Source organism: Theobroma cacao, chromosome 4, assembly GCF_053813885.1.
Source record: "Theobroma cacao isolate CCN51 chromosome 4, ASM5381388v1, whole genome shotgun sequence".
Taxonomy (NCBI): domain Eukaryota; kingdom Viridiplantae; phylum Streptophyta; class Magnoliopsida; order Malvales; family Malvaceae; genus Theobroma; species Theobroma cacao.
In genome coordinates this window covers 26,709,607-26,736,726 of record NC_142642.1, presented here as the reverse complement: position 1 = coordinate 26,736,726, position 27,120 = coordinate 26,709,607, and the positions used below count along the sequence as shown (strand labels likewise).

General features: G+C 36.9%; 1 protein-coding gene and 3 pseudogenes across 3 annotated transcripts; 3 read left to right on the top strand and 1 right to left on the bottom strand.

The window, feature by feature from the left end:
• The first annotated feature begins 7,543 nt into the window (after positions 1-7,543).
• On the top strand, positions 7,544-9,723 carry LOC18601730 (receptor-like protein kinase FERONIA pseudogene; annotated as a pseudogene).
• A 1,515-nt stretch (positions 9,724-11,238) lies between these two features.
• Positions 11,239-14,007, top strand: LOC18601729 (uncharacterized; annotated as a pseudogene). The gene is made up of 2 exons (XR_016025860.1): positions 11,239-12,921; positions 13,159-14,007. The product of XR_016025860.1 is annotated as an uncharacterized LOC18601729 (transcript).
• A 2,356-nt stretch (positions 14,008-16,363) lies between these two features.
• LOC18601727 (putative disease resistance protein At1g50180) lies at positions 16,364-21,216 on the bottom strand. Of its 2 annotated transcripts, none has more exons than XM_018119266.2 (3): positions 20,000-21,216; positions 17,081-18,871; positions 16,364-16,771 (listed from the first exon to the last, which is right to left on the bottom strand). In XM_018119266.2, the coding sequence occupies exons 1-2, from the start codon at positions 21,018-21,020 to the stop codon at positions 17,097-17,099; spliced, it is 2,796 nt and encodes a 931-aa protein (XP_017974755.1). In that variant the 5' UTR covers positions 21,021-21,216; the 3' UTR covers positions 16,364-16,771; positions 17,081-17,096. The 2 variants fall into 2 exon arrangements, with proteins under 2 accessions (XP_017974755.1, XP_007032836.1); XM_007032774.3 differs by having other exon boundaries at positions 17,085-18,871; positions 20,000-21,215.
• Positions 21,217-21,248: 32 nt separating this feature from the next.
• On the top strand, positions 21,249-23,075 carry LOC18601726 (receptor-like protein kinase FERONIA; annotated as a pseudogene).
• The last annotated feature ends 4,045 nt before the right edge of the window (positions 23,076-27,120 follow it).

The following is a 27,120-nucleotide window of genomic DNA, read 5'->3' as shown; positions in this document are numbered from 1 at the left end:
GACGGATTTTCACCGAAGCGTCGGGATAAATCCGAACTCTAAACTCCAATACCCGTTAAGTCAAATAGTTATTGTTAAAAAAATAATATATGTAAGAAAATTTTGTTACATTCGAATTAATTTAAATAAATATTACTAAATAATCCAATCGTTTAAAAATTAATTAATTATTTATTAGATAAGCTTTGTAACCAAGTAAAAAATTGACCAACAAAAAATATGGATTTGAATAGAAAACCAAAAAAATAAAGTATATATATAAATAATAAATAATAAATAATAAATAATCAAATTTTTTTAAAAAAACAATCAATAAACGCGCGCATATAGATACCATCACTTTATACTGTCATTGCATGCCACTCTTATTTTGCAAATGGCGCGGGAATCCTGATGATGGGATTTCCCCGAGGAGCTTGTAGAGACGAGTTCTTCCGGGGATATCTCTAGGTGAGGAGAATTTCGAGACTTCACCAAAGCGTTGGGATAGTCTTCGGATAATTTTCCAATAAAAGATTACCGACTCCATCATTTAAAATAAACAAGTCACGACATCATTCTACGCTTGCATCACATGCATACGTAAAATCAAGCGAAAAACTCAGTCTGGCAATTCAATAAAAATATAATTAATAAAATAGGGATTAAACTAAGAAAAGGCTATATTAAGATAATTTAAGATTACATGGTACCGTTCGTAGAACGGGCGTCACGGAGGTGCTAACCCTTATCCGTGCGTAACCGTACTCCCGAACCCATCTCTAAAAAACGTGGACCAGTTCTCGTTTTTTCGACGGACCTAAAATTAATTTAGGACTCCGTCGATTAAGAATCGGGTTAATAGGTGACCAATCACACCTTAGATAAAAAAGATTGGTGGCGACTCCCACACCCACACGATTTTAATTTTCGCCCGCGTCTGGCGGACTGGTTCCCGGACCCGTACGTCACGACAGTACCTTAATACTCTAAATGCTGCATACAAGTGTTTTTGACTAGGTCTATCCATGAATTGTAATAGGACATGTACAACACGATATCTGGTCTTGTGAAAGTCAAATATAGCAATTTCCCAACTAGTTGTCTATACTTTGTTGCTTATGTTAAAAACTCATTTGCAATAGTCTTGCAAAGTTTGTGATTGTAATCTATGGGTGTGGAAATTGGGTTTGAACCAAGTTATCCATGCTCTTTTAACATATCCAATGTGTACTTTCTTTGACAAACTATAATTCCTTTTACTGACCTAGCAATTTCAAGTCTAAGAAAGTATTTCAACCTACCAAGATCTGAGTTTAAACTAAGAACTCTAGTAATCTTTCACTTCAGCTGCCAATTGAACTGAAGTACTACCAACAATATCATCTACATATATTAGTAAAGCTACAAATTTTCCATTACTAGTAGATTTTGTAAATAAAGAGTAACCAAATTGAGATTGAATGAAGCCATATCTAAGTAAAGATTTTATAAACTTTTGATTCCATTGTCCAGAAGCCTGTTTTAGCGCATATAAAAGACTTGTGAAGCCTACAAACAAGCTTAAAACCAATAAGATACTCCCTTTTTACCTGATATCCCTATGGTAAATCCATATAAACCACCTCATCCAAATCACCATTCAAGAAGGCATTGTTGATGTCTAATTAAGTCAAAGACCATCTTTTAATAGTTACTAGAGCAAGAAATACTCTCACAGCAGTATCTTTCCTTCTAATTATATCCTTTAGCCACTAATTTGGCTTTAAATCTTTCAATACTATCATCAACATGCATTTTCACCTTATAAACCCATTTGTAGCTAATGGGAAGTGCATTAAGTGGTAAACAAACTATGCTTCATGTACCATTAGTCTCTAAGGCATCTAATTCAGTTCCTATAACCTCTCTCTAGTGATGATAATGAATGGCCTAATGATAATGTTGAGGCTTTTGGGTTTGAGAAAGAGAAGTAGTAAAATTTCTATATTTGGCATACAATTGACTAGAGGATAGAAAGTTAGTAATAAGATGTGTGGTAACAGAACTAGTTTTAAAAGGCAATTCACATTGATAAGCTTCAAAGTATTTTGGAACTTGCCTAATTCTATTACTTTTCCTAAGAACATGTAAGTTTACTGCTTGTAAATAATGTTTCGGGTCAAATGAAGAAGAATGAGGTGTAGGTGGTGAAAAATGACTAATTTATGGACTAGGCACAAGAATATTAGTGTCAAAAACAAAAGAAAGAGTATTGTCTGCTGAACAAGATGGTCTATGGGGAGAAGAATGATCAATATGAAATAATTCAACAGGAATATGATCAAGAAATGATTAGAATGAGCATGATTTTCAGTATAATTGATAGAGTGCACAAAAGGTATTTGTGAAAATTCATATAACTGCGTATCATGCTTCTTGGAGTGATAAGGAAAAATTCTCTCATGAAAAATCACATTCCTTGATATGATTGCTTTGTGTGCATTAAGATCAAAAAGCATGTTCCCTTTAATGCCATTGGAATATCCTATAAACACATCTTTTGGCTCTTAAATCTAACTTCTTCATATGTTGAGTCAAAGTGGAAGCATAACAAAGACTATCAGAGACTCTTAAATGTGAATATGAAGGAAGTTTTTGATATAAAATAAAACTTCAAATAGGGTTCTATTGTGTAACAGTGGAGTAAGAATTTTGTTAATTATGTGTGTTGTAACTAAAATAACATCACCCTAAAAAGAAATAGATAAAAAAGATTGGAATAACAGAGCTTTTGCAATCATTAACAAGTGTTGGTGCTTTCTTTCCACCACATCATTCTATTGAAAAGTATCAACACAAGACATTTGATGCATTATACCTTTTGAAAAATAGAATCATCTAGTTTTAACTCTGTATCATGATCAAACTTGATTTGTTTAGTAGACACATTAAAGTGGTTGAAAATTAGATTGTAAAAGACATATAGGATAGTTAAAAGATTAGACTTATTTCTCATAAGAAAAAAAATCCAGGTAAACTTATTGAAATCATCAAGAATAGATAGTAAGGAAATAATGGTGTCCATTCAAAGTAGGATTAGCACAAGGACCCCAAATTAAGATCAACATGTACTAATTTAAATCCAAACATAATACTTTGTACATGAGTTGGAAAAGGTAATTTTCTTTATTTGGCAAGTGGACAAATCTCACAATGTATATCTACATTACAAGATTTTTGAATCTCTTTTATTCTTTGAAAGAAATGTGGCCTAGTTTATAATGCCACAAGTCAAAATCCTTAGAAACTGTATTACAAACTTTTGTTTGTATAAGAAAGTTCATAAACTCTTTTAAATTGAAATTTCTAAGGTAATGTGTGTATCTTGACAACCTTGAATGAGATACAATCCTTCAATGACTTTAGCAGGCCAATCATTGTCCATGAATGAAGAACTTAAATGAGACAATAACTGCCAGTAAATGCTAGCCAATATTATTTTGACTTTGTGAGTTTACTAACATAAATGAGATTAAAACTAAATGAAGGCACAAAAAGAACATAGCTAAGAATAAAAGAATTTGAGATACGAACAGTACCTATGTGAGTAACGGATGCCTTTGCATTATTTGGAAGATGAGCAAACATATTATTTACAAGCTTTAAGGTACTAAAGCATTTCTAGGAACAAGCAATGTGATCAAATGCACCAATATCAACTATCAAAGTCTTGTGATTTAACATAATTGAATTGAAATGGAATAACTTATTTGTAGAACTATTGTTTGCTCTAAGAGAATTAAGAATGATACCTACTACTATGGAGTTCACTAGAGTGAGTTTGGTTTGTTGAGTAGTTGGAGGTAAGTTTGAACCATCATTGATGAGTACCATTAGTTTCTAAACTTGATTCCTGATGAGACTTATTCAGGACACAGTGCTAGTTGTTTCCTCTCATTGATATGTTTGATTAGAGCTCACAACATTATTAACAATAGGTCTATTCTTCTTGAAATTTGGCTTTCATTTAGTAACTAGAAATTCTCAAGAAATCCTATAAGACGGTAACACTTCTCCTCCATATGACTTTTCTTGCCATAGTGGCTACAAATTAAATTACTCTTATTTTTTCTTTTGTGATCATTAACTACCATCATAGCACTTGAGTCAGATAGAGGTTGAGTCACATACATATTCCTATTAGACTATGCTCTTAATACAAGACTATAATCCTTGTTGAAGGATGGAAATGGTTCCATAATGATGATATGTGATCTAAGTGCAGAGTAAGATTCATTAAGTTTGTTCAGAAACCTAAACATACAATCCTTTTGATTTTGTGAAACATACTTTTGGAACATTTTTAAATATATAATCCATATTCATAGTGTGGTAATGGACGATAACTTTTCAACTCCTCCCAAATAGTATTGAGTTTACTGAAATAAAAGTTTATTGACCTTGTTCCTTGAGTTAGATTGCTCAGAATGTATTGCAGATTGCATATGCAAGTATTATCGGGTTGAGAGAACCTTTGTTTCAATGTCTCCCAATGCTATACTGCAGATTTCATGAAATATTGTCGAACACAACTTTCCTTAAAGACCATTGTAAATCTTTTTTTTTTTTGTTTATTTGATTTACATGTTATATAAAATTATTGTCTATTATGAATCTTTTGATTATTGGTTAAGTTCAACGTATTAGTTTTAAAATTTTTTAGCACTTATTCCTCTTCGTCTTTGACCCCAACAAAAGTTGGCTAGCTCTGCCTCTACTGCTTGGTAGAGAGATGGTGAGAATAAAGTTAGAGAGGATTAAATTAAAATGGCATACCACTTTTTAAGTTGAACTTGAAACTTTAATTAATGTTGGTACATGCTCATTATTTTTGAATATTTTTAATCTGAAGTAATTTCTTATATTAAGATGGATATATATATATATATATATATATATTATATAAAAGTAGGATAATTTGATTACTGTTCAATTTCTTTCAATTGAGTCTCTAATTGAATGACATTTGTTATTCAATTAGAGCCCCTCCTTATATATTTTTATTAACTTTTGCTCCTCAAAACGACGTCGTTTTGAGATTAGACCTTTTAAATCCTGATTGTCGGTTAATGAATTTTCTTTTGACCCTTCGATTAGTCGTTTTCTTATCGTTGATTTGCCTGTTCATTTTCTTTTTCTGATTTAGTTGTTTTGTTTTCGACGATCTGCCTTCAATTTGTTGTTAGCCCTCTCTTATGCCCACCGGTCGTCTTTCGTTTCTTCTCCTGTTGTGGCAGAATCTCTCTTTTCTGCTGGTACCTGCTTAGGCTTTTTGTTCATCCTTCTTGGAGAAATTGTCCAATAATTACAAAGGTACGCCTTACAGTTCTTCGGACTCTAATGGTTTGGTCGTTTTGTTATCGTTGATTTGCCTGTCCATTTTCTTCTTCTGATTTAGTTGTTTTGTTATCTTTGTTTTCAACGATCTGCCTTCAATTTGTCGTTAGCCCTCTCTTCTGCCAGCCGGTCGTCTTTCGTTCCTTCTCTTGTTGTTGCGAAATCTCTCTTTTCCACTGGTACCTACTTAGGCTTTTTGTTCATCTTTCTTGGAGAAATTGTCCAACAATTACAAAGGTATGCCCTACAGTTCTTCGGACTCTAATGGTTAAAGTACCAGCACTCTCTGACAGTTTTATACTTTTTATTGTCTGGCTTATTAGCTCAAGTCAGTGCTCTCTTTTTCGCAAGCTTTTAACCTAAGATGACCCGATCCAAACCCGTTTGAATCTGCCCTTTTGCCACCTCTGACTTAGAGCCCAAATGAATTAGCTATGCTGAATTACTTCCCTAGCCTAGAAGTGAGTTATACAACTGAAGTTGGATTACTGGATGTAGTTAATGCATTCGCCAAATTAAAGTGATTTAGGATGATGTGGCCCTTAGTTGAAATTTGACCATGGGAAAGAGCCATGTTTCCCTCATCTGTTGACTTGGTTTTTTGGTTTTGGCAATTTTTTGGTTTAGCTTGCCAAAAAGCTTTGAATATTTGCACATTTTAATTTGAGCTAGTCTACCGGTCAATTAGTCATTGGGTAACCTGAACTCTTAGATGGATGCAGTTTGTAATTTTCACATTGAAAGAGATGGTTCTGTAGTGACTTGCTGTTATTTTGATATATGCCCAAGAATAAACCCTTAATCATCTATCCATGCAGGTAACAACCAGGAACTCAACCTCAAAGTCCACCTATACATCAGAGAAGTAGTAGGGGTGGTGCGAAGAGTGGTGGCAGCTCAAACAGGGGAAAACTTGTAGAATATAAGGTAACAGTATAATATAAAGATCCGATCAATATCAAATAGTTAGTAATTTTTAGTATTATATGTCTTTTATATATAAAATAAATGACTAAAGGTTATCAAGTTCAATTGATTTATTTATTAAATGATGACTGTGTGCCATGTATATTGAGAAATGAGTAGGTCTTTTTGACTTTTTTATTTTGTTCAATGAATTGGATGGATATTTATTAGAATTTAAACATTCATGTACAAAAGAGATGTTTATATACTATAGATTCAAGTTGATAAAAATAAAAAAATATAGATAAAAAATAATATTAAATTACAATTGATAAGTATTAAATGAATCTATCTTATAAGTATTAAAAGTTAAAAATTATTGTTTTCAAATATTTTTTACTAAAATAAATAAAAGTAAAAAAGAAAACAAACCCTTCAAATGTAAAAAACAATGTAGTTTTGATATAAGGTGTAAAAAAATTAATTTAATTAAGAATGACAAATGTCAATCAATTGACTCAATCAATTATCCTACTTTTATATAATGAATTAGATGGATATTTATTGAAATCTAAACATTAATGTATAAAAGAGATATCTATATAGTATAGATTCAAGTTCATGTAGAATAAGAGAATATAAATAAAAAATAATATTAAATTATAATTAATAAATATTAAATGAATCTATCTTCTAAGCATTAAAAGTTAAAAATTATTGTTAAAAAAATAAAAAAAAACCCTTCAAATGTCAAAAACAACTTATTTTTAACATAAGGTGTAAAAAAAAATTAATTCAATAGAAAATAAAAGGTCAAAAAAATAAAAAAGAGTTTTAATTGAATGACACTTGTATATATAATTGTATTAAATTTTGTTGTATGTTAATATGCAAAACATAAAAAATCATGTAATAGAAAGAATTTTTTGAAAGTGAAAATTGAGGTATGAATTTGTGTACAAAAATATTAAAATGATTAAAGAAATAGTATTGAAAGAAAGCATTTAAGCATTGGAGAAACTAGAGGGATAGCAAATAATGAGCTTTTCATATTCGGAGAATCAAGTAAATTTACTTGATTGGGCCAGTGAATTCCCCAGAAAATGAACGATTTATCATATAGCTTCAAATGTTTCAAGACATTAGAGGAGATGGCTTGTAGTTGTGTCCACTAATCAGACAATAGACAATAGACTTTATCAGACTAATCCTGGTTTCTACATGATTGTGATGGATAATATATATTTTAGAAACTTATTGCTAGGCTGTCAAATTTAATAGCACATAACATGACAAAAGACAGCTGGTTTCCAGCAAACAAATGCTAGGCTGCCATTCATCACGAATGAGTTGATTTCGTAAATTTCCTTCTTGCTCCTTTCTCCTACACTCTGATCTCGTGCACTGCTGCGAAATCCTCATCATCCACTATGGGAGACGCTTTGCGTTCTCTTCTACACTTCTTGAAGGTTTTTAAGCAAAAATTAGGCAAGAAAAAAACCCACAAAAGTGAAGCAAAACCCGTCCGTATGCCAAGTCCAGAACTTCCAGAAGACATATACCGTCAATTTTCACTAGCCGAGGTCAAAGCTGCTACCAACAACTTCCATCAAGGCTCCATTATTGCTGAAGGTGGTTTTGGACCCGTATACGGGGGGGCTGTCAATGATGGAACCATGGTTGTTGCTCTCAAACGTCTCCGATCGAGATCACTACAAGGAGTTACTGAGTTCCAAAATGAGGTACAGTTGCAGTGCCAGTTGCGCCATCCACATCTCGTCTCTTTCATCGGGTTCTGCCATGAGGACAATGAAATAATCCTTGTGTATGAATATATGAGCAGAGGGTCACTGTCGTATCATCTCCATCGTGAGGTTTATGTTCCACTCGGTTGGAAACACAGGCTACAGATATGTATTGGTGCAGCGCGTGGATTACATTACCTTCACACAGGAGTAAAGCATGTTGTATTCCACCGTGACATCAAGAGCTCAAACATTCTTTTAGATGACGAATGGTCGGGTAAGCTTTCCAGTTTCGGGTTGTCGAAAATGGGTCCCATTAGCATGAAAAAAGCCTTGATAAGAACGGAGTCGAGAGTGGTGGGCACTTTTGGGTATTTGGCTCCGGAATACATGGTTCATGGGTTACTAACGGAAAAATCTGACGTCTTCTCGTTTGGGGTCCTTTTATTTGAAGTTCTTTGTGGTAGAAAAGTCTGCGATGCAACATTACCAAAGAATCAACAATAAATACTTGAGTGGGTTATTGAATCGGCAAAGGAAGGAACCAATTATCATGTCATTGATCCATACCTCAAGGGGACGATAGCTCCAGAATGTTTCAAGCAATATTTGGAAATCGCTGGTAGTTGTGTTCACTACGAGGGAAATAAACGGCCAACAATAGGCGAGGTGGAGGTCATGCTAGAGCTTGCCTTGGAGTTGCAAAAGCAAGCAGATTCTATAATGGAGAGCATCAATCCTCATGGTGAATATATGTATGAAGAAGCATCATTTCGTATCAGTGTTAGCGATCTTGATCTTTATGGATATTATTATGGTAGTGGATGCTCGTCGGAGACAGATAGCAATTGTCATAATAGTTAAATACTTATTGGAGCCGGATAGCAATCTTGTTGAAGCTTGTGGCTGACTTGTGCATCTGAGTTGGTTTGAAGCTTAAGTTACATTTTCTGCTGTTATGATCACATCAATCAAGCTTCTGCTGTTATGTTTAGTAAGTTTCTGGTTTTGGGGATTCCAAGTTAGGACCCCTTAGCATGTCAAAAGCTTTGATAAGAATAGAGTCGCAAGTGAATGGTACTTTAGGATACTCAGATCCAAAATATTGCAGAACCGAGTATCTGTCAGAAAAATCTGATGTGTACACGTTTGGTGTGGTCTTACTTGAAGTATTTTGCTGTAGAAAACCAATTGTCTTTGATATGAATCGGAATCACCCACATCTGGCTACATGGGCTTGTCAGTGCATTGAAAATGGAACCATTTATCATATCATCGATCCACATCTAAAGGGGCCCCAGAGAGCTTAAGCAATTTGTGGAGATTGCTTTCAGTTGTGTCTGTGTTTGGGGAAATGAGCGACCATGCATGGGTGAAGTGGAGGTGACAGTGCTAGAGCTCGCATTGGAACTGCAAAAGAAGGCAGACTCCGAAATGGAAAGTATCAATCCTTGTGGCGAATTTATTTATGAAGATGTATTATTTTGTGCACCCGAAAAGCAATTGATTCTGATAAATTTCTGATGTTGATAGCAAGCACAGCAGTTGGCGGTTCACTGCGAGGCATTGAAGAACGAAGACACACAATATATATGCTTTTAATCGAAGTAAGTTTACTGTGACTATACAAACCCTTGGTTTCAAAGAATGTTAATTTCTTCTTCCAGGGCTATTAAAAAGTTTTCTCTGAAGATCTCAACACTCATATTTTATGCATGCCATTGCTAGATTTTTAATTTGTTAACCAATTACAGATTAGGACAACCAACATTCAATTCCCATATCAAGCCGCAAGGGGTGTAAAGCATAGAAAATTCTACACAAACTGTTGTGCCATTTGGTTCACCAGCACATGTCTTGTGTAGTATTTTTAAGTCTCTTACCAAGAAAACAAATTATTTCACCGAAATGAAGCGGCCATACTTGATTATTATGAACATTTGCATCATGTGAATGAAGCTGACAGGAGGATTACTAGTCATAGAGATGCGGAGTTCCTCTGCTGCACAACTCACTCAACAACGAATTCACACGCCAATTCGCTGCAAACAGAATCGATAGTTGTTTCTCTCCATTGTCTTGATTCATTACTTTTTCTTCAGTTTAGTTCTGTAGAGAAAAAACCCAATGATAAAAGAATAATATACATATTAATATTGCAGCATTATATCCAATATTAAGAAAAGAAGAAGAAAATTTCTTTTACTAAAACTCTTTCCAAATACTTTTTTTTAAAATGATTTTATTTTTATTTCCAAAGTAGAAATTATATTCTTTTGAATAAAACTTCTTTCAAGTATAATTGTCCTTTCTCATGAATAAAAAGGGATCAAACTTAATGGGAACTTTTTTCTTTTCTAAATAATATTCTCTCTTCCTATTACTTTTGAAAAAAATTTCTTGTCTTCAAACTAACAATCAGTTTGTTTATTTTAATTGAATTTTGTCAAAACGGTAATGGTGAAAGGGATAAAATCTTGAAAGAAGAAAAGAGGGTTGAAAATGGTGCAACAATTTGTGAAGAAGGGAAAGGTAGACTGTCCTAGTAGTTCAACTCTTTCTTCCTCATTAATTTTTTTTTTGTAATTTTAAATTTTAAGGAACTCAAGAATGAATAATCCCTTCAGCTTGCAGTCATTTAATTTGGACTATTAAGCCCATATGACTCAAATCTTAATTGTTGGATTGAATTTACATTCATGAAAAACAGATACAAACAAAATCAACCATAATAAGCCCAAAATTGAATGGGCCTAAGTAGAAAAGGAGTCCAATTGACCCAAATAAATTGAGTCTAAATAGGTTCAGAAATAAGATCAAACCAAGGTGAAAATGTTAAAAGTCAAATTAATTCCAATTAGCATACAAAGTTTTTGTTAAATTACCTGGACAAACAAGGTAGGGTGTGGGTACAATGACTTTTTCCATGTTGTATTGTTTTGGATTAAGAAACATGTGGGTCGGGGCTTGGCATTTTGGAATAAAAGTTGGGAATCACTTTTAATCCTGGACAGGAAAGGAATGGTCGTTTAAAAATGCAAATTGGGAATCGCTTTTAGACCCAGAGGATCACGGATCAAGATTTCATCTTTTTCGGTATTGTTCATGGAAGGGGCTTGGAGAGTAGTGTGCTTGAACCTTGTAGCAGCAGTTAACAAATGTGTAGTTGGAAGCAGCCAGAATAACACTTGACTTGGACCTCACCAAACTGTACTAAACCATTATTGCAAATATACTTCTACGATGCGTAATGCATATTTGACACTGATACATGGGTAACTATTAGTTGAACTACCTTTTAGGCTGTTACATGAGCGATAAAAGCAAGTCAAGCAAGATTTCTCCTTGATGAGATAACACCCCAAGTATCAATCGAAACCAAAACTTCACTACTTCCCACATGGGAGATCCTTCACGTTTTCTTTGTAGTTTTTGCAAAGTCTTTACCAAAACAACAGGCAATAGAAAATCAGATATAAGTGAGGGAAATGAACGACACATTAGGACACGATATCCAGCAGCTCTTCCCGAGGAAATTCACCGTCAGTTTTCTCTAATCCAGATCAAAGCTGCTACCAACAACTTTCATCCAAACTTGATTATCGGTAGAGGTGGTTTTGGTTATGTATACGAAGGGATTCTCGACGATGGAAACTTGGTTGCTGTCAAACGCTTGAATCCAGTTTCAGCACAAGGATTCAATGAGTTCCGAACCGAAGTGCAGTTGCTCTGCCAGCTGCGCCACCAACATCTCGTGTCTCTTATCGGGTTCTACAATGATAATGACGAGATGATCCTTGTATACGAACTCATAAAAAACGGGACACTTCGTGATCATCTCTATGGTTCTGATTGTGATCCACTCCCATGGAAGCAGAGGCTAGAGATATGTACTGGTGCAGCTCGTGGATTACATTACCTTCATACCGGAGCAAAGCAAGCAGTAATTCACCGTGACGTCAAGAGCAGCAATATTCTTTTGGACGATGAATGGGTTTGTAAGCTTTCTGATTTCGGATTGTCCAAGATGCGTCCCCTTAGCACGTCAAAAGCTTTGAAAAAAATAGACTCACAAGTGAAGGGTACTTTCGGTTATTTGGATCCACAGTATGCCAGAGGAGGTGGACTTACCGAGAAATCTGATTTGTACTCATTTGGGGTTGTTTTATTTGAGGTGTTGTGTGCTAGAAAGGCAATTGATGCAAAGTTGAACGGGGATGAAGCAAGTTTAGCTCGTTGGGCCCGTCGGTGCATAGGCGGAGGAACCGTTTATAACATCAGTGATCCATATCTAAAGGGGAGGATAGCTGTAGAGTGTCTCAAGATATTCGTAGACATCGCTTATTGCTGTATCAGTGAAAAGGGAAATACTCGGCCTGAGATGGGTGAAGTGGAGGTGATGCTAGAGCTTGCATTGGAGTTGCAAGAGAAAGCAGATTCCAATATGGAGGATCTTGATCCTCATGGTGAATGTAAGTATGGAGAAGTATCATTTTGTATTCCTGTTTCTGACCACAGTTTGTGTATGGACAGTCACGGCAGTACATCACTTGGATCTTTAGATGTTAGTTATAGTTCAGAAGCATCATGTAACCAGGTCTTGGATGGCTCAAGTTTGATCGTGGAGCAGACCAGTGATGATCTTGGCCGATGTCAATCTTCCTCTAATACAAGTAAGATGGATTTGGAGCCTCTAGATAGCCTTGCCGAGCTTTGTTGGGAATCAAGATGCACGGTGGTTGAAGATATGAAAAACCGTATGACAAGTGACAATCTAGCCTGTCTGGCTATGTCATCCAAGAATTTCGTCGAACCTCTTAAGTAAATTTTTGAGCAGTGCTCATGATTTACATGATATAAGAGCCCAGAGAGGTGGACTTCAGTTGTTATTAACATTTCTAAGCCAAAACAGGTACTACTATGTTGTTGGATGTTCAGTATGGTGGCTACTGTACCTTGTCTTGATTTGTTATTTCATTAGTTTGGAATAATTTTTATTGTATATTGTAACTTTCCATCACAAAACTGCATTCTTTTTTGTCATTTAAAGCTTGTTTCAGTCATGGTCCTTATCCATTAGTTAGCCCAATGTTCGAGTTGATCATGAATTTTTCTGTTATATGGGGGCTTATGGTGATGTTTCTTGCAGGAGTGGCATACGAAAGTTGCATGAAGATACATATAGCCTATTATCATTGTTTCTCGACTCAGAAGTAAAGAAAGAGGCTCTAGACATCATAGAAGTGTTGTCTGGCAATACTAGTTGTAGATCTAAGATTGCTGCATCTGGTGCTCTTGCTTCCATTTTCGGTATTCTTGACTCCAACATCATAGATTTCAAGGAACAAGTCATTAAAATTATGTGCAATTTGTCTTCAAGTGATGCTTTTTGTTCCAACTTGGTGTCTTCGGAGTGCATCCCAAAACTGGTTCCATTCTTAAACGATCCAACTCTTGCAAAGCACTGTATAATCGTGTTGAGAAACTTGTGCAACAACAACAAAGAGGCTAGGGCCTCTGTTGCTGAAACCAGTGGATGCATTGCTTCTATTGTTGAATTACTTGAGATTGGCCATTATAAGGACCGGGAGCAGGCGGCGGCTGTTCTCCTTTGATTGTGCTCTGAAAGTGTTCAATATTGTCAATTGGTGATGGATAAGGGATGTTGTATCCCTGCCCTTGTGGATGTAGCCGAGAATGGGAGTGAAAAAGGAAAGGCAAGCGCGCTGGAATTGCTTCGGCTCCTCAGAGATATTGAACAAGAATGCTTCGAATCTGACATTGCCACAATATCTCAAGATGCCAACAACTGTCCCAAAGGAAAGAAGTCTCACAAGACATTGTTTGGAGTGAAATCTCTGAGATTCTCAAAATCGATATAAGACAAAAAACGAAGAAATGACACTTGGATTTTCTGCTCACCTGTAGACATAGTGGTTGCCCAATATTCTGCCTGCTAAGATTGTTTGTTTTTGCAATGAAAATGTGCTTGTTACTAGTGATGGCAGCTTCTTAGGAAAAGTAATACAGTTGGAAAATTGCACAACATGCTTCACCAATTTTGCATTAAACAATGACTTAATTTGGAGTCTTTTGGGAACAATACCCCTTCATCTCAACTTTGAGCCAGAGATGAAGAATTTCAGACAGCTGTCCCACTCTTCTTTTTGGGGCTCGTTTCCATTCTTTTGCTTTGCAAAAGCTCAATCCTATCACAGTTTTAAATCAACTTTATCTCGATCCTCTTTTACCAAAGATATTTCTCGAAATTGCTAACTGAAACGCACAACGGAATAATTCGAAAGAAACCTCGTCTTAGTATTGGGAAAATTTCATCAATCAATTGCGATAAATAAAGTTATTGCTACAATTGATTGGAGTGACAATTGCAGAATTTCAAGAGGAACACCTCATTAAGTTTGCTTTCTCATTTTAAATGCGCATTGTGTAACAGGTTTGAAATTCATTAATTACTACTAGGATTAATCATTATTAATCCTTGCAGTAGATCGAAACATAATTAACTGCAGCTAAGATTTTTCAGCTTCTTCCTACAATACGCGGCTTTGTCATCTTGGAGTTGTCCAAGAAGCCATTAAACATTACTCAGTTTTTGGCCTTGAAATGAACTTGTCGTGGGGGAACTTGATGACCCTTTTTTTTTTTATCTAACAATAGTAATTCGAAAACTTATTCCCCAAAAGTCTTGCATTTCTAACTTAATTCCAAGTTACCACTGGTTTCTTGCCACTATATATACATGTCTTTGCCTGTTGCCGTATTGCAGTAGGTTATGAGAACGGCTGGTAGGGGCGTAAGAACAATAAATAGACTTACTAAGTTAATAACTTATAGGTGGTCGAACTGTTGCATTTTCTAAGAGAGAAAAATTTTATGGCTGATGGGCTGGCTTAAAATTTGTAGATTGCTTGGTTCTGAGGGGAATGCGGTAAAAATTTCGCTTGTTTGCACTTGCAGGCTAGGTGTTTGATGTTTTGTTTGAATAGGATTAATATGCTTTTGGAGCTGTCCCATAGTGGGGTCAAATAAGGAGTTGCAGCTTCTATTCTTAGCCGAGTTTAGTTGTATTTTGGGTTGTGGAGTGAATGCTAGTGCTGCGTTGGCTTGCTTTTGAATATGGATAGCATTTTTTGGACACTAGTTGAAATTGCCAAAATCATTCCTTTTCTTGTTGCGTTTCTATTTCTTGCTTTGCTTGATTCCAATCTGAGATTGCAAATTGAAGTAGTTTCTTCATGTCTTTATTAGGCTGCCACCATCAGAGCGCAAAGGATTAGAGTCCCAAACTTTGTGTAGCTCACACTCCTCTCCTTATTGAGTGAAGGAGGAGACTCACGCTGACCAAAGGGCTGGCTTCAGGTCTAGAGAGATTTCCTTTTCACGAGGTTAGTTCGTAAGTCTTATCTGTGAAACGAGATTAAATGATCCTTATTCTCTAACGAAGTATCTGAGGAATCTGATGAATTGCATGGGTTTGTAGTTATGCATGATATTCACCTATGGCAGCCTAGCATCTATGCGGTGTGTTATGAGGCTTGATGTGGTCATGACCACAAACAGAAAAAACCAGTTAATTTGCTTGATAAAGATCCCTATTCTGCTTTATGTCTGGTGACTAATAAGCCTTTTATCCAATTAGTTGATCAATGCCAACAAGCACTTAAATCAAGTGTGCAGAATGAAGTGATTGTATATAACTTTAGTGCTGGAAGACAAAAAGATAGTAACAGAAGTCTTAGCCACAGAATAGGCAGGACACTTGACAATTTTAGATAACAAGGGATATTCTTACACAGAAAACAAACAGTTCTGAGAGATATTGCCTTCTCGGTAAAGAAAAACTCTGCTTCAGCCCAAGAACTCTACATCCTCTTGCTCCTTCCAATTTTAAAAGCATCAGGATATGTATAACAGCTTCCATGAACTTCTGAACATAAAAATTTTTCATTCTAGAGTAAACACTGGACCGTAGATAGGAGTCTAAACCTAGAGATCCATGTCAACATCTAGCAGCATTAGGAATTTGCTGCAGGTGAAATCCACAATTGTTTCTCTCCAGAGGTTTTTTGCTTCGCTTCAATCATCTTTGACAAGGCACATTGTTCAAAGTTATACGCGATGGCTGGTTATATATAGATCTCTAGCACAAAGCCAATAAAGTGAATAACTTACAGAAGCAAGTGTTATATATAGTATTGTCTACTATATTGTCACAACTAAAAATCAAATTTATTACTCTATGCACTTGACTGAAATTAAAAATTAAAGAAATGAAAGTAGCAAATTTACTGCTGGATAATTCTTCCAAAAAGAAATGATGGTAGGAAAAGCTATGAAAGTAGAACTTCCCTTTTTTCATTGGATAATTGAAAGTGTCATAGTCCAAAAAGAAGAAACAACAGCTATAATAGATCACAAGGGTCCTAACAACGAGACGATAATACTGCAATTCATATAGAACAAAAGATAAAGTAATAAGTCCTAAATCAGTCTTCATACTCTCATAAAGACTCATATCAATCTTATGAAATTTACAAACTCCATTCTAGACAACATCGGTATTAGCTTTGGAAACAAGCTGAACAGGTGTGTCTTCTGCAAATCCAATCCCTAATTTGTTTCTTGCAACATCTAATAACAGCAACAATTTCAAGCCAATCACAGAAAAGTGGATGAGAAAATCTTGCCCTTAAGAGTAAACTTTGCCAGTTGAAGTTCCAAGTTCCAGCAGCAAAAAGGATCTGTTTATATAGCAGAAAAATAATAGTCAATCTCCAAATTTCCTATGTACATTGACAACAGAAGAACATGGGATCCTTGTTTCCAGGTTATGTTGACAAACTTCATGAAATTCTACACAAAGATGAGCTCTGGGAGTGTAATTGAAAAATATGATGTGAAAGGCAACTTGTAGAAGAAATGATTGCAAGCATAGAATACAACCAATAAGCAATGCACATATAAAAGGTCTTGCGTATGACATTGTCAACATGCAAATTAAATCTACCTAATAATGAATAAACATATTACCATTAATTGTCTAGACTCACCTACCATAATTTTGGCTTAGTTCAAAAACACAATGGAAGGCACATGTTGGACTTTGTAGAAAGCTTCCCCATCTTCCTCGAGACTACTTTTGAATGCTCTAGACATCCACCTAATCTCTAGTTCTCGGAGGGTAGTGATGAACCTCAGCCCATCTGGAACCATCTTCAACTTGTAGCAATCTGAAATACCCAGATGACTTAGAGTAGGCATAGCTCCTTCTTCAATTGTCCACTCCTCAAAATTGGGCAACCCCCGAAGAAGTAAAGTTTTGAGTTGAGGGAAAGTGTCCTTAGAGCAAATCATTTTCTTTCCAATAAATACTTCCCATCCACCAAAGTACTTTAAGTAAGGCAGCTTCCCAAGAGCTTCCATTGGGTCTTCACCAAGTCTAGATCCCCATAAAGTTAACTTGGTGAGAGATGAAGGGAATTGATTGTTTTTGGGTAACTTGTCTATTCTCCCTTCTACATGCAGCTTGGAAAGACGGGGACAGCCAGATAATAGTCGCCTTAAATTAACTACCTTATTGGGAAAGGAAAGGAGGTCAGTTTTTAAAGACAGCGACATGAGGCATTGCAATGTGTTATTTGGAGGTTCAAAGATTTCGACAAATGTTTCAAAGTGTCTAGGGTCATTCAGAACAAGTTTCTGGAGGTTGGTCAACCTGAGAAGATCCTTAACATCACATTTATTAGCAGGAAAGTTTACAAGAGTCTGCAAGTTGCTCAGATTAGCCAATGTTAACTTATCTGTAACGTTACCACACCACTTAGGCAGATATAGATGTCTCAACTGGTCCATCTTCCATATCATATTTGGCACTTGTACAGTTGATTCCCATGACACTTTATCAATGGTTTGCAAGTTCAGCGTCTGCAAGCCAACCAGATTGACCAGAGATGGTGGTAATTCTCTTATTCGTGTTTTCTTCAAACTTAAAAATCTCAACTGAATTAGAGCTCCTATATCTTCTGGTAACTTCTCATCAAGTCCTTTAATTCCTTCAAGATCTAACACTTTAAGCAATTTGAATTTGTCAAACACAGATTTCAAAAGCCGTCCATCATGTAATCTATGTTTTTTTGGACGGAAAAAGAATAAGGACCTAAGGTTGGGATTTTTCTGGTATTCTGGCAAAACAGGTTCTTGAACATCTTGACTCAAATGGATGGCCCACCTGCGGATTCTGCTTCCTGACGTTGTTTTAGAATATCCAGAAGATTGAAGATCACCATTAGTTTTGTTTCCATCCACATGATCAATAATATGGAAAAAGTTTTCTTGTTTGGCCTTCGACAAGCATAGGTCACGCATAAGGTCATGGAGGCGACAAGTTTTGATTGTTCCTGTTGAACCCCTCACTCCCAATTGAACCATGGACCTATTTATCAAGTCACGTAAGTAGCTTTTTGCAACTTCCTCCATGGTTCCATCTACTTCCTTTTCATCTTGCAAGGATACGATGCCTTCTGCAACCCATTGCTGAACTAATTTCTTTGTCGGTATGTCAAAATCTTCTGGAAACTGACTCAAATATAAGAAGCATGGTTTCAGCTGGTAAGGCAATTCATGGTAACTTAAGGCCAATACCTCAGATAGTCTAGCTTGTTCTCCACGCCCTTTAGATCTTGCTAAGTGGGACTTGATATTCCTGTGCACCATATCCCACTCATTCACTGTTTCTTTTGTTGCCAAAAGCCCACCTAGCACAATAATAGCTAGCGGTAAACCTGCACAACTCCCCACCATTTCCCTCCCTAAATTCTCCATATCTTTGCTGACTGTAAAGCCTGAAAAAGGAAAACAAAAGAAATAAAAAGATCTAAATAAGACAAGAAAAATTAGAAAATTTTCTGTTTCTTGTATGAAGCAGAGATATATAACCGGGTGCTTTCCCCAATAATCATTCATTTTGCCACTTGGGCTTTGATTAGTTGTTTAGGGTGGAATTATCGTTGGGGTGGGGATTCTGAATCCAAGGCTTTGTGATCTTCTCTTCTTCAAAAAACAGACAAAAAAAAAAAAAAGATTATCTATCCCTGGATTGTCATGCTTCATGAAGGGATACCAATTAGGAAAGTTTCTTGTGTATGGTATGACATGTAATAAATTATCACAAAATGTATATCAGAGAAAAAGAAGGATGGCCGTAAAAAAGCAAAATTTAGGAACAGAACATATATGTTCAAAGGGAATTAAATATTTACACATAAAGCATGTGTGGGGGGAATTATTATACCGCCAAAAGGAAAATGTGCTTAATATTTTGGCCATGACTAATATGGTATAAATTTTTATGCATAACATTCCGCATGAACCAAGCCGTTGTGTTTTTGACTTTTATTGCCAAGTTCTTGCTAGTTTCTACTTTAATCTCGTTTAGTTTATGGCTTTGCCTCTTAATTTTGGTTATCATGGTCATTGCTTTGCTTCCAGTAATTGTAAATTCAATGATGTTAATCTTACTCAATGCTTGGCTTGAAATATCAACCATCTTGTACCTAGCTTTAGTATGATCCTAGTCAATGCACTTAGCTTTTAAATATGATCTGCTGGAGGTTCATCTAAACAATTCAAATAAAGCTACTAGTGTTGCACCATGCTAAATTTTTGTTAAAATACCCAGAAAGGATAACGTAAAGTATTGATTCTGGCAATTGTTAGGTTAGCAATGGTGATAGCAATAGTTTACGTAGTTCTTATGTACTTTTCTTCTTCTTTATCCAAAGTTCAATTATCATATACTGCAGCATCCTAAAGAATGGCTTCAGATAAGGCAGAGATCTTAGGCAAAGCAGATACCAAAAGGAAGAATCATGGCTTAAGCAATCAAAGACTATAGCAATCTAAATGTCTAGGAGTACGAGTAACAGAATAATAAACTACCTGATTTAACTTTCAAAAAAAAAAAAAACTACCTGATTCGTGTTTCCATGGAAATGCTTTCCTTTGGAATAGCTCCCAACTCTTTTCTTCATTTAAACACTGTGGTTCATGAAGAAATCCACTCAGATCAGCACCCAAAGCTACTTCTTTGTTGCGGGTTGTAAGTAATACTTTGCTACCAACAGTTGTTTCTTTAGGAAAAGCAGGTTGTAGAGTCTCCCATGCCTCAGTGGTCCAAATGTCATCAATTACAATCAAACATCTCTTCTCTAGCTGAACTTTATAAAGCTTCTTTGCTAACTCATCATCCCTCATTCTCAAAATTTCTTCCTTCTCCTCCTTAGACGGGGTGATAAGCTTTAGCAAAATTCCTTCCCAAACATCTCTTCTTCTGCATTGTTGAGATACATAAGCCCAAGCAAAAGCTTCAAAGTGTCTCCTGATATCTGCGTGATGGTATAAGGTCTTAGCTAGGGTGGTCTTCCCTAGACCTCCCATTCCACATATAGACACCACGCGGCAACGCTCCTTTTCAGGCACCAACTTCTTGATCAGTACCTCTATGTTCTCCTCGAACCCAACAATATGCTCCTCGACAAGATGGGAATAAGACCATCTCAGCTGCCTTTGCCTCTCTGAAGCAAAGCTAGATCCCTCTCCTTTTCTTGCAATTATTCCATAAGTTCTCAAACTTCTAGTCAAGTCAGAGATTCTAGATTTGATCCTCTCAATTTCTGATGCAAGATTATGGAGTTCCTTGCCTTGGATAACGACATTTCGGATTCTTCCACCTTTCTTGGATGCAAATTTAACAATAAAAGTGTCAATCACATCCTCAACATCATAAGCAGCATCTCTTATTTCTGAAACCCAATTTCTAACACTCTCATCTTCATCTTGTCTTTTATCTGCATCTTTCAGGAAGCATTGCATCCGTTTTAGTTCGATATGCATCTGCCTTACTTGATCCTCTACTCCCCATAGCAGTGAAGCCTCCTGAATAAGTAGGTCACCAAGCCTTTCTACAAGAAAAGACACCACGGACTCGGCCATGTTATGCTTCCTTTAGGCTAGTTTGGTAAGGAAGCCCTTAAAAATTTGCAGGTGTTGCGAACAGAACAGAGGCAAAGTTTATATCAGGGAAATAACTCAGTGGAACAGAAATTCATCTATGGAGGGACTGAAGTTCAAATGAAACTTCTGTTTGCTTTACCAAATGAAATGTTCTGTTCTGCACAACAAAACGAATGCCGATCAGTGTTTGACAAAACCAGTTACCTCTTTGAAAATCATTTTGTAATAATAATAAAAAAAAAACTTTAAAAACCTATGATTGAGATCCAACGGCATCGATTAAGTCAAGGGTCGCCGCTTTGTTTGCTTGTTTAATAAAGGATATTGGCCGGGGGCTTGTTGATTTTTCCACACACTGCGTGTGGGCCAGAAAAAGGCTGTCACCCCACTGAAATGTTTATAACAATGCAACTTTTCGAGTTACATTTTGATGGCCTTTGTCCCATTCAAGCATTCACCCACCATGATTTATGTGTGAGCTTTGACTTTTATAAAAGGACGCAACCAGGGAAAGAACTGGGATTGGATTTGATCACATTCTTTCCTTCTTTTGTACCGATCGCTTTCCAGTTAAATAACAAACAAAATTCAAGCCAACAATACAAGATTGAATTCTTGGAACACAAAACAATTAATCCAATATAAAATTGCTTCCCTTTCACATTCAAAAATGAGTTTTTCTTTACAGTCTCTTCTATCTTTCTCCGGAATTTTTAAGCAGATGAAATCCAAAATAAGACGGGAAAAAACAAATTTCCTTCAAAGACGGTGTTTAGCTCTTCCGGAGGAATTATGTTGTCGATTTTCACTAGCCGAGATCAAAGCTGCTACCAACAACTTCCATAAAGATATGGTTATTGCTAAAGGTGATTCGGGATTTATATATGGAGGGATGATTAATGATGGATTCTTTGCTATCAAACGCTTGAGGCCAAGTACTAATTCACTCCTGCCACTCCAGGAGTTAAAATGTGGGGCGCGGATGCTCTGCCAGCTGCACCACTCAAACATCGTATCTCTCGTTGGCTGGTGTGAAGAGAAAGGAGAGATGATCCATGTGTATGAATATGTAAGCAGCGGGACTCTTTATGATCATCTCCATGGCAAAGATTCTGATCCACTCCCTTGGAAGCGAATGCTAGAGATATGCATTGGTGTAGCGCGAGCATTACATTACCTCCATACGGGTGCAAGGTTTGTAGTAATCCACCGGGACGTCACTAGCAGTAGCAGGAACATTCTTTTGGACGGGCAATGGACTGCTAAGCTTTACAATTTCGGCTTCTCCAAGAGGGGTCCCCATAGTATGTCAAACGATCCGGTTTCCATAGAAATAGACTCAGATATAGCTTATACTTTTGAGTGTATGGCTCCGGAAGGTATGATGACTAACCGCCCATCGCATAAAGCTGATGTGTACTCATTTGGGGTAGTTTTGTTTGAAGTTCTATGTTGCAGACGCGTATTTGATGCAACATTGAATGGGGATCAGCGACATCTTAATCGTTGGGCCTGTAAATGCATCGAGAATGGAACAATTTATGATATCATTGATCCATATTTAAAGGGGAGGATAGCTTCAGAGTATTTCAAGAAGTTCGTGGAGATTGCTTATAGTTGTGTCAGTTTTGACGTAAATAAAAGGCCTGCCATGGGTGAGGTGGAGGTGACATTGGAGCTTGCGTTGGAGCGGCAGAACAAAGCAGATTCCAAAATGGAGTGTAGTTCCTCAAGGTGAATGTATGTATGAAGAAGCATCATTTGATACAGCCTTTAGCACACGTGTTCTTCATGATTATGGTGGAAACTCATTGGTACCAAATAGCAGCCCTTCTATAGATAGCATCAGCAATATTAGGTAGTGATACTTTAAATTAGATCATGAATTCATTGCGAGTAAAATTATGTGATTTCAGTTGTTCTAATTTTACCCCTCTTAAGATTAATTTTTTTTTTAAGTATTGTCATTCTAAATTCACAGTGTAATAACAATAGTAGAATATTTAAACAGGAAATCATGGTAGTTCTTTTGAAGAGTGTTATTTATTTCTTTTTTAGATTTGAGAGAAGGGGGATTCAAACTTTAATTTTTAAGTAAGAGGATCATGCACCAATCAATGAGCAAAATGTTCTGGTTTGTAATTGATAAGGATCAAGATCATTCCAAGTTAAAATCTTAGATAACCAATAATCATTTGTTTACTGAGTGAGACTTTTGCAACATTCATCGCTTTCTGTTTTGCTCTATTTCAATTTTTTGAAATAGGTCTTGCGTCATGCTATTAACCTTAGGATTATGTGTGATTATTTTTGAATTAGGATAGTTAGCTTATTGTCAAATTATGATAGCTATGCACCTAGTGAATGACTTATGAGATGATTAGCATGTCATCTTGTGTCTAGCTACAGTTCAAAGCTTGATAGTTAAGTTTTTGCTATGTATGTTTTCTAATTCAATGTATATCAAATCAAGAAGAGTACTTTTCATAAATGGGCCTCAGGCATAAGGCGTTTTTGAGAATGATCCTCCGTATAATTTTATCTGTTTTTAACCAAGAGAAAAAAAATTGGACAAAATTATCCTTAATGAAACCGACCCATTCGCTAAGCTCCGCGCCTCAACCCAAAACCTATTAACAAGTCAAGTATGTCTTTTATATGGACCACAACTCTTCAGTTTTTATCGAGAGACCGTACATATCCTTAGAAGCAAGTCTGTCAAAAACATTCCTCGACAGTTCAACTTCCAAGCATTTCGGCAGTGGTAGGAGCCTTTTGGAGTGGTTATTATTCGCATAAAGGTAGTTCACATATTGAGCAATGTGAAGAAGTTGACATTACGCTAAGAAAGGTATAATATTTTTTTTATAAATTTTTTATTTTATTTTAAACCATGTGGAGGTTTTTGACAGAATGGTTATTGTTCATGTTTAGGGTTAAGGTTTTTGAGCATAAACTTATACATATTGCTTGTTCATATTGATGTTGTTGTTGTTTGAAATTTTTGAATATAAACATAAAGGTGGTATTGTTGGTGTTGTTTGGGTGGAAAGGTGACCGGTCATGCGTAACTGGTTGATATGTATGTGTTATGACCCTTTGTTAGATATTGCGTGAGTGAGGGCGTGCTTAGGTGGTTGGCACCTTTTGCGTGAGTAGATTTTGGCATGGGGTCACGTAGGGTTTGCATGATTGTAAAAAGGTTTAAGTTTGCGTGATTGATTGATAGGTCATTCCATGACTGGTTTTTAGGTCATTGCGTGACTGGTTTCTAGGTTATTGCGTGAATATTGTTCAAGCATGGCGTCAGTTAGCGTGTGCGCGATTCGATTAGTTGTTCTTAGAATTACATGACTTGTTTATAAATCATTGCGTGATTTAATGTTAGTAATTCCTTGACTAATTGATTAGGTATTGCGTGACTATTGTTGTAAGAAATTGCACGGGTGTCATAACTGCATGAAATTTATCTACATGGGTTCATTCTATATTATTTTGGGTCAACTGTAATGCTTTAATGTGTATATGTTGATTTACTTAATAATCCATGCTCCACACTTAGATTAATTATTCTGTTTCAGGGTTGTCTAAAAACAGTTAAAAATATTGTTAAGGTTATTTTTTGAGTGAGCTTATGAGGAGGGCTATTTCTAAGAAATTCTTGTCGTTTTTTTGTTAATCTACAATGATGGTATTGACATGACTAAAATGGGAATGTTATCTGTTTTATGTTGCAGATGACTAGCACAGGAACAGAGTAGGAAAACGTGGAGTCCTTACTTTGTGAGTCGAGGCACCGGTGGGGGTTTAATGCGGGCATTAACATCCACTGTAAGTGGTCACATCTGCATGTGATACGTGAGATGCCGTGTCAAGTGACCGAGCTGAAAGACTTTAAGAGAACATGCTTCGGGCACATGATGGATGTCAAAGCAGACAATAGTTTATTCTGTGTCAGTCTCGTGCACAATCTAATGCTGCACAGAATCAACGAACTTGACACCACGGAGGCAGAGTTATGGTTCGCAATAGGAAAAACGAAGGCTCTTTTTTCTAAGAAGAAGCTTTGTATGGTGACAGGACTAAAGTTTGGTCCCCTACCAGCCTTCATTGTCAATCCCTACGAGGCCCTCCCTAGAGGAATTCACCTACGATATTGGGGACCTGAGAAGGAGGTGAAGATCCAACAAGTTTTAGAAATGTTCAAGAGAGGGCAGTTTCAGCAAGAGGGAGACACGAGCAAGATAGCCCTCGTCTTGATCTTGACCAATGTTTTATTCGGTCAAGACTACAGACGATCTGTGGTTCCATGGTTGTTGTCGCTGGTCGAGAACATGGACGAGTGGAATGCATTCCCACGGGGCACATACGTGTGGAGTTTGACCGTGAATTACTTGCTGAGGCGTTTCGAGCCTCTTGCTGCGGGCGAAGCAGATAAGAAGCACTACCACCTCTACGGATTCATATGGGCGTTTCATGTAGTCTGCCATAGCCTAATGTTTATCATTATCATTGTTGTTTTCGCATAAGAATTTGAGGTGAGTAAAAATGTTACACAATTGATGTGCAGTTTTGGGCGTTTGAAGCAATACCTAAAATCAGAAGTTTGTTGGGAAGGCAGCGGCAGTCCGGATAAGTTTGGCCAAGAATGCTTAAATGGCAATGTGACGAGAGGCCTACAAGCTTCCACACCAATATTACAAGTTTGGAGAGAGAAGGCAAGGTGAGTAAAAAAACCATATTTTTTTAATTCTATTAAATTTTATTTTTATTGTCATAAGGTAGCGAGGGTTATACCTAATGTCAATGTATGTTTTGGTGCAATTGTGGGCAGTGAGGACGTTGGAGCCAACGACAGAAGAGATGTTGACCGCATACTGGGTAGACATTGAGGTCAATATCTTTGAGGGGCAGCAATACATTCCATTATGGAAGTTGGAGGGTTGCCCAGAATTCGGTCCCCAGCAAAAAAGGAAAATAATGGATCGTAAAGGGAAAAGTCTAGTACGAGGAGCCGTTAAGCGGAGACGCACCGCGGACGAAGAGGTCTATTCTAATTTTGGTGTTGCTGAGGCACCTCATTCTCCTCCTGCAACTGTTCATGGTGCTTCTCTTGCTGCTCATCATGCTGCTACTCCTACTGCTCCTCCTCCTACTTTTGCTGATGCCCTTCCTCTTGTTTCAGGTGTTGCCCCTAATGTTGAGCTGCGCAATCGGGCGCTGCGTTCGTAAATGACTACGAGCATTAAGCGAGAGTTGCAAAAGATGGGGACACAGTGGAAGAAAGATGCCCAGTCATTGCAGACGAATATGCAGATGCAGATGCAGTCAATGCAGTTGGAGATCTAGTAGTCAATGCAGTTGGAGATCCAGCGGGCGATGTAGATGCAGATGCAGTCAATGCAGTTGGAGATCTAGCGGGCGATGCAGATGCAGACGCAGTCATTGCATGAGCATATCTAGCACTCACTGCAAGGGCTGGAAGATTGGATTGTCGGTCGACTAATCGACTGTTTTAAGGTATGAAGTTTTATGTTATTCATCGCGTGAGTTATAACATGTACGGTGTATACACTGTTCTAATGTGTTTAATTTTTTTGATCGTTTAGGGTCGAATTTCACTTCTCGGTAGCCCGATTGAACATCATCCTGCTCCTATCCCATCTCCGGTAGAGGCAGCCCAGCATTTTCAGCCCACACTTTGTCCAGAGGCTCCACTTCCTTTGTTTGAGGTTGAAGAGGGACTTCATCCTGCGAGTAGTGGAACTACAACTTTCGCGCGTCTTGCTCCTGTCCTAACTCTAATAGAGGCCCCCCCGCATGGTGAGATCACACTTTCTGCTGAGGCTCTACCTCCACTTGAGCCCGAAGATACACGTGTGATCTTGGCCAGCAAATACCTTCGAAGCCCATACGTTAACCAGCTATTAGTCCAGCGCAAAGCGAAGGACGATTTGAAGGACAAATATGAGTCCTTCCTGAAAAACGACTAAGCTAGGTAAAATGAAAACAGTAGACCATATTAGGGTTAATGGTTCTAGGGTATTTATGACATACATAGACCTTTTGACATGGGTAT

What these genes read in the sequence shown, in the direction of transcription:
- LOC18601727 (XM_018119266.2), bottom strand. Translation starts at nt 21,020, where the DNA reads ATGGCCGAGTCCGTGGTGTCTTTTCTTGTAGAAAGGCTTGGTGACCTA. An exon ending in TCCATGGAAACACGAATCAG is followed by an intron (nt 18,872 to 19,999) that starts GTAGTTTTTTTT and finishes TTCCTTTTTCAG; the next exon opens with GCTTTACAGTCAGCAAAGAT.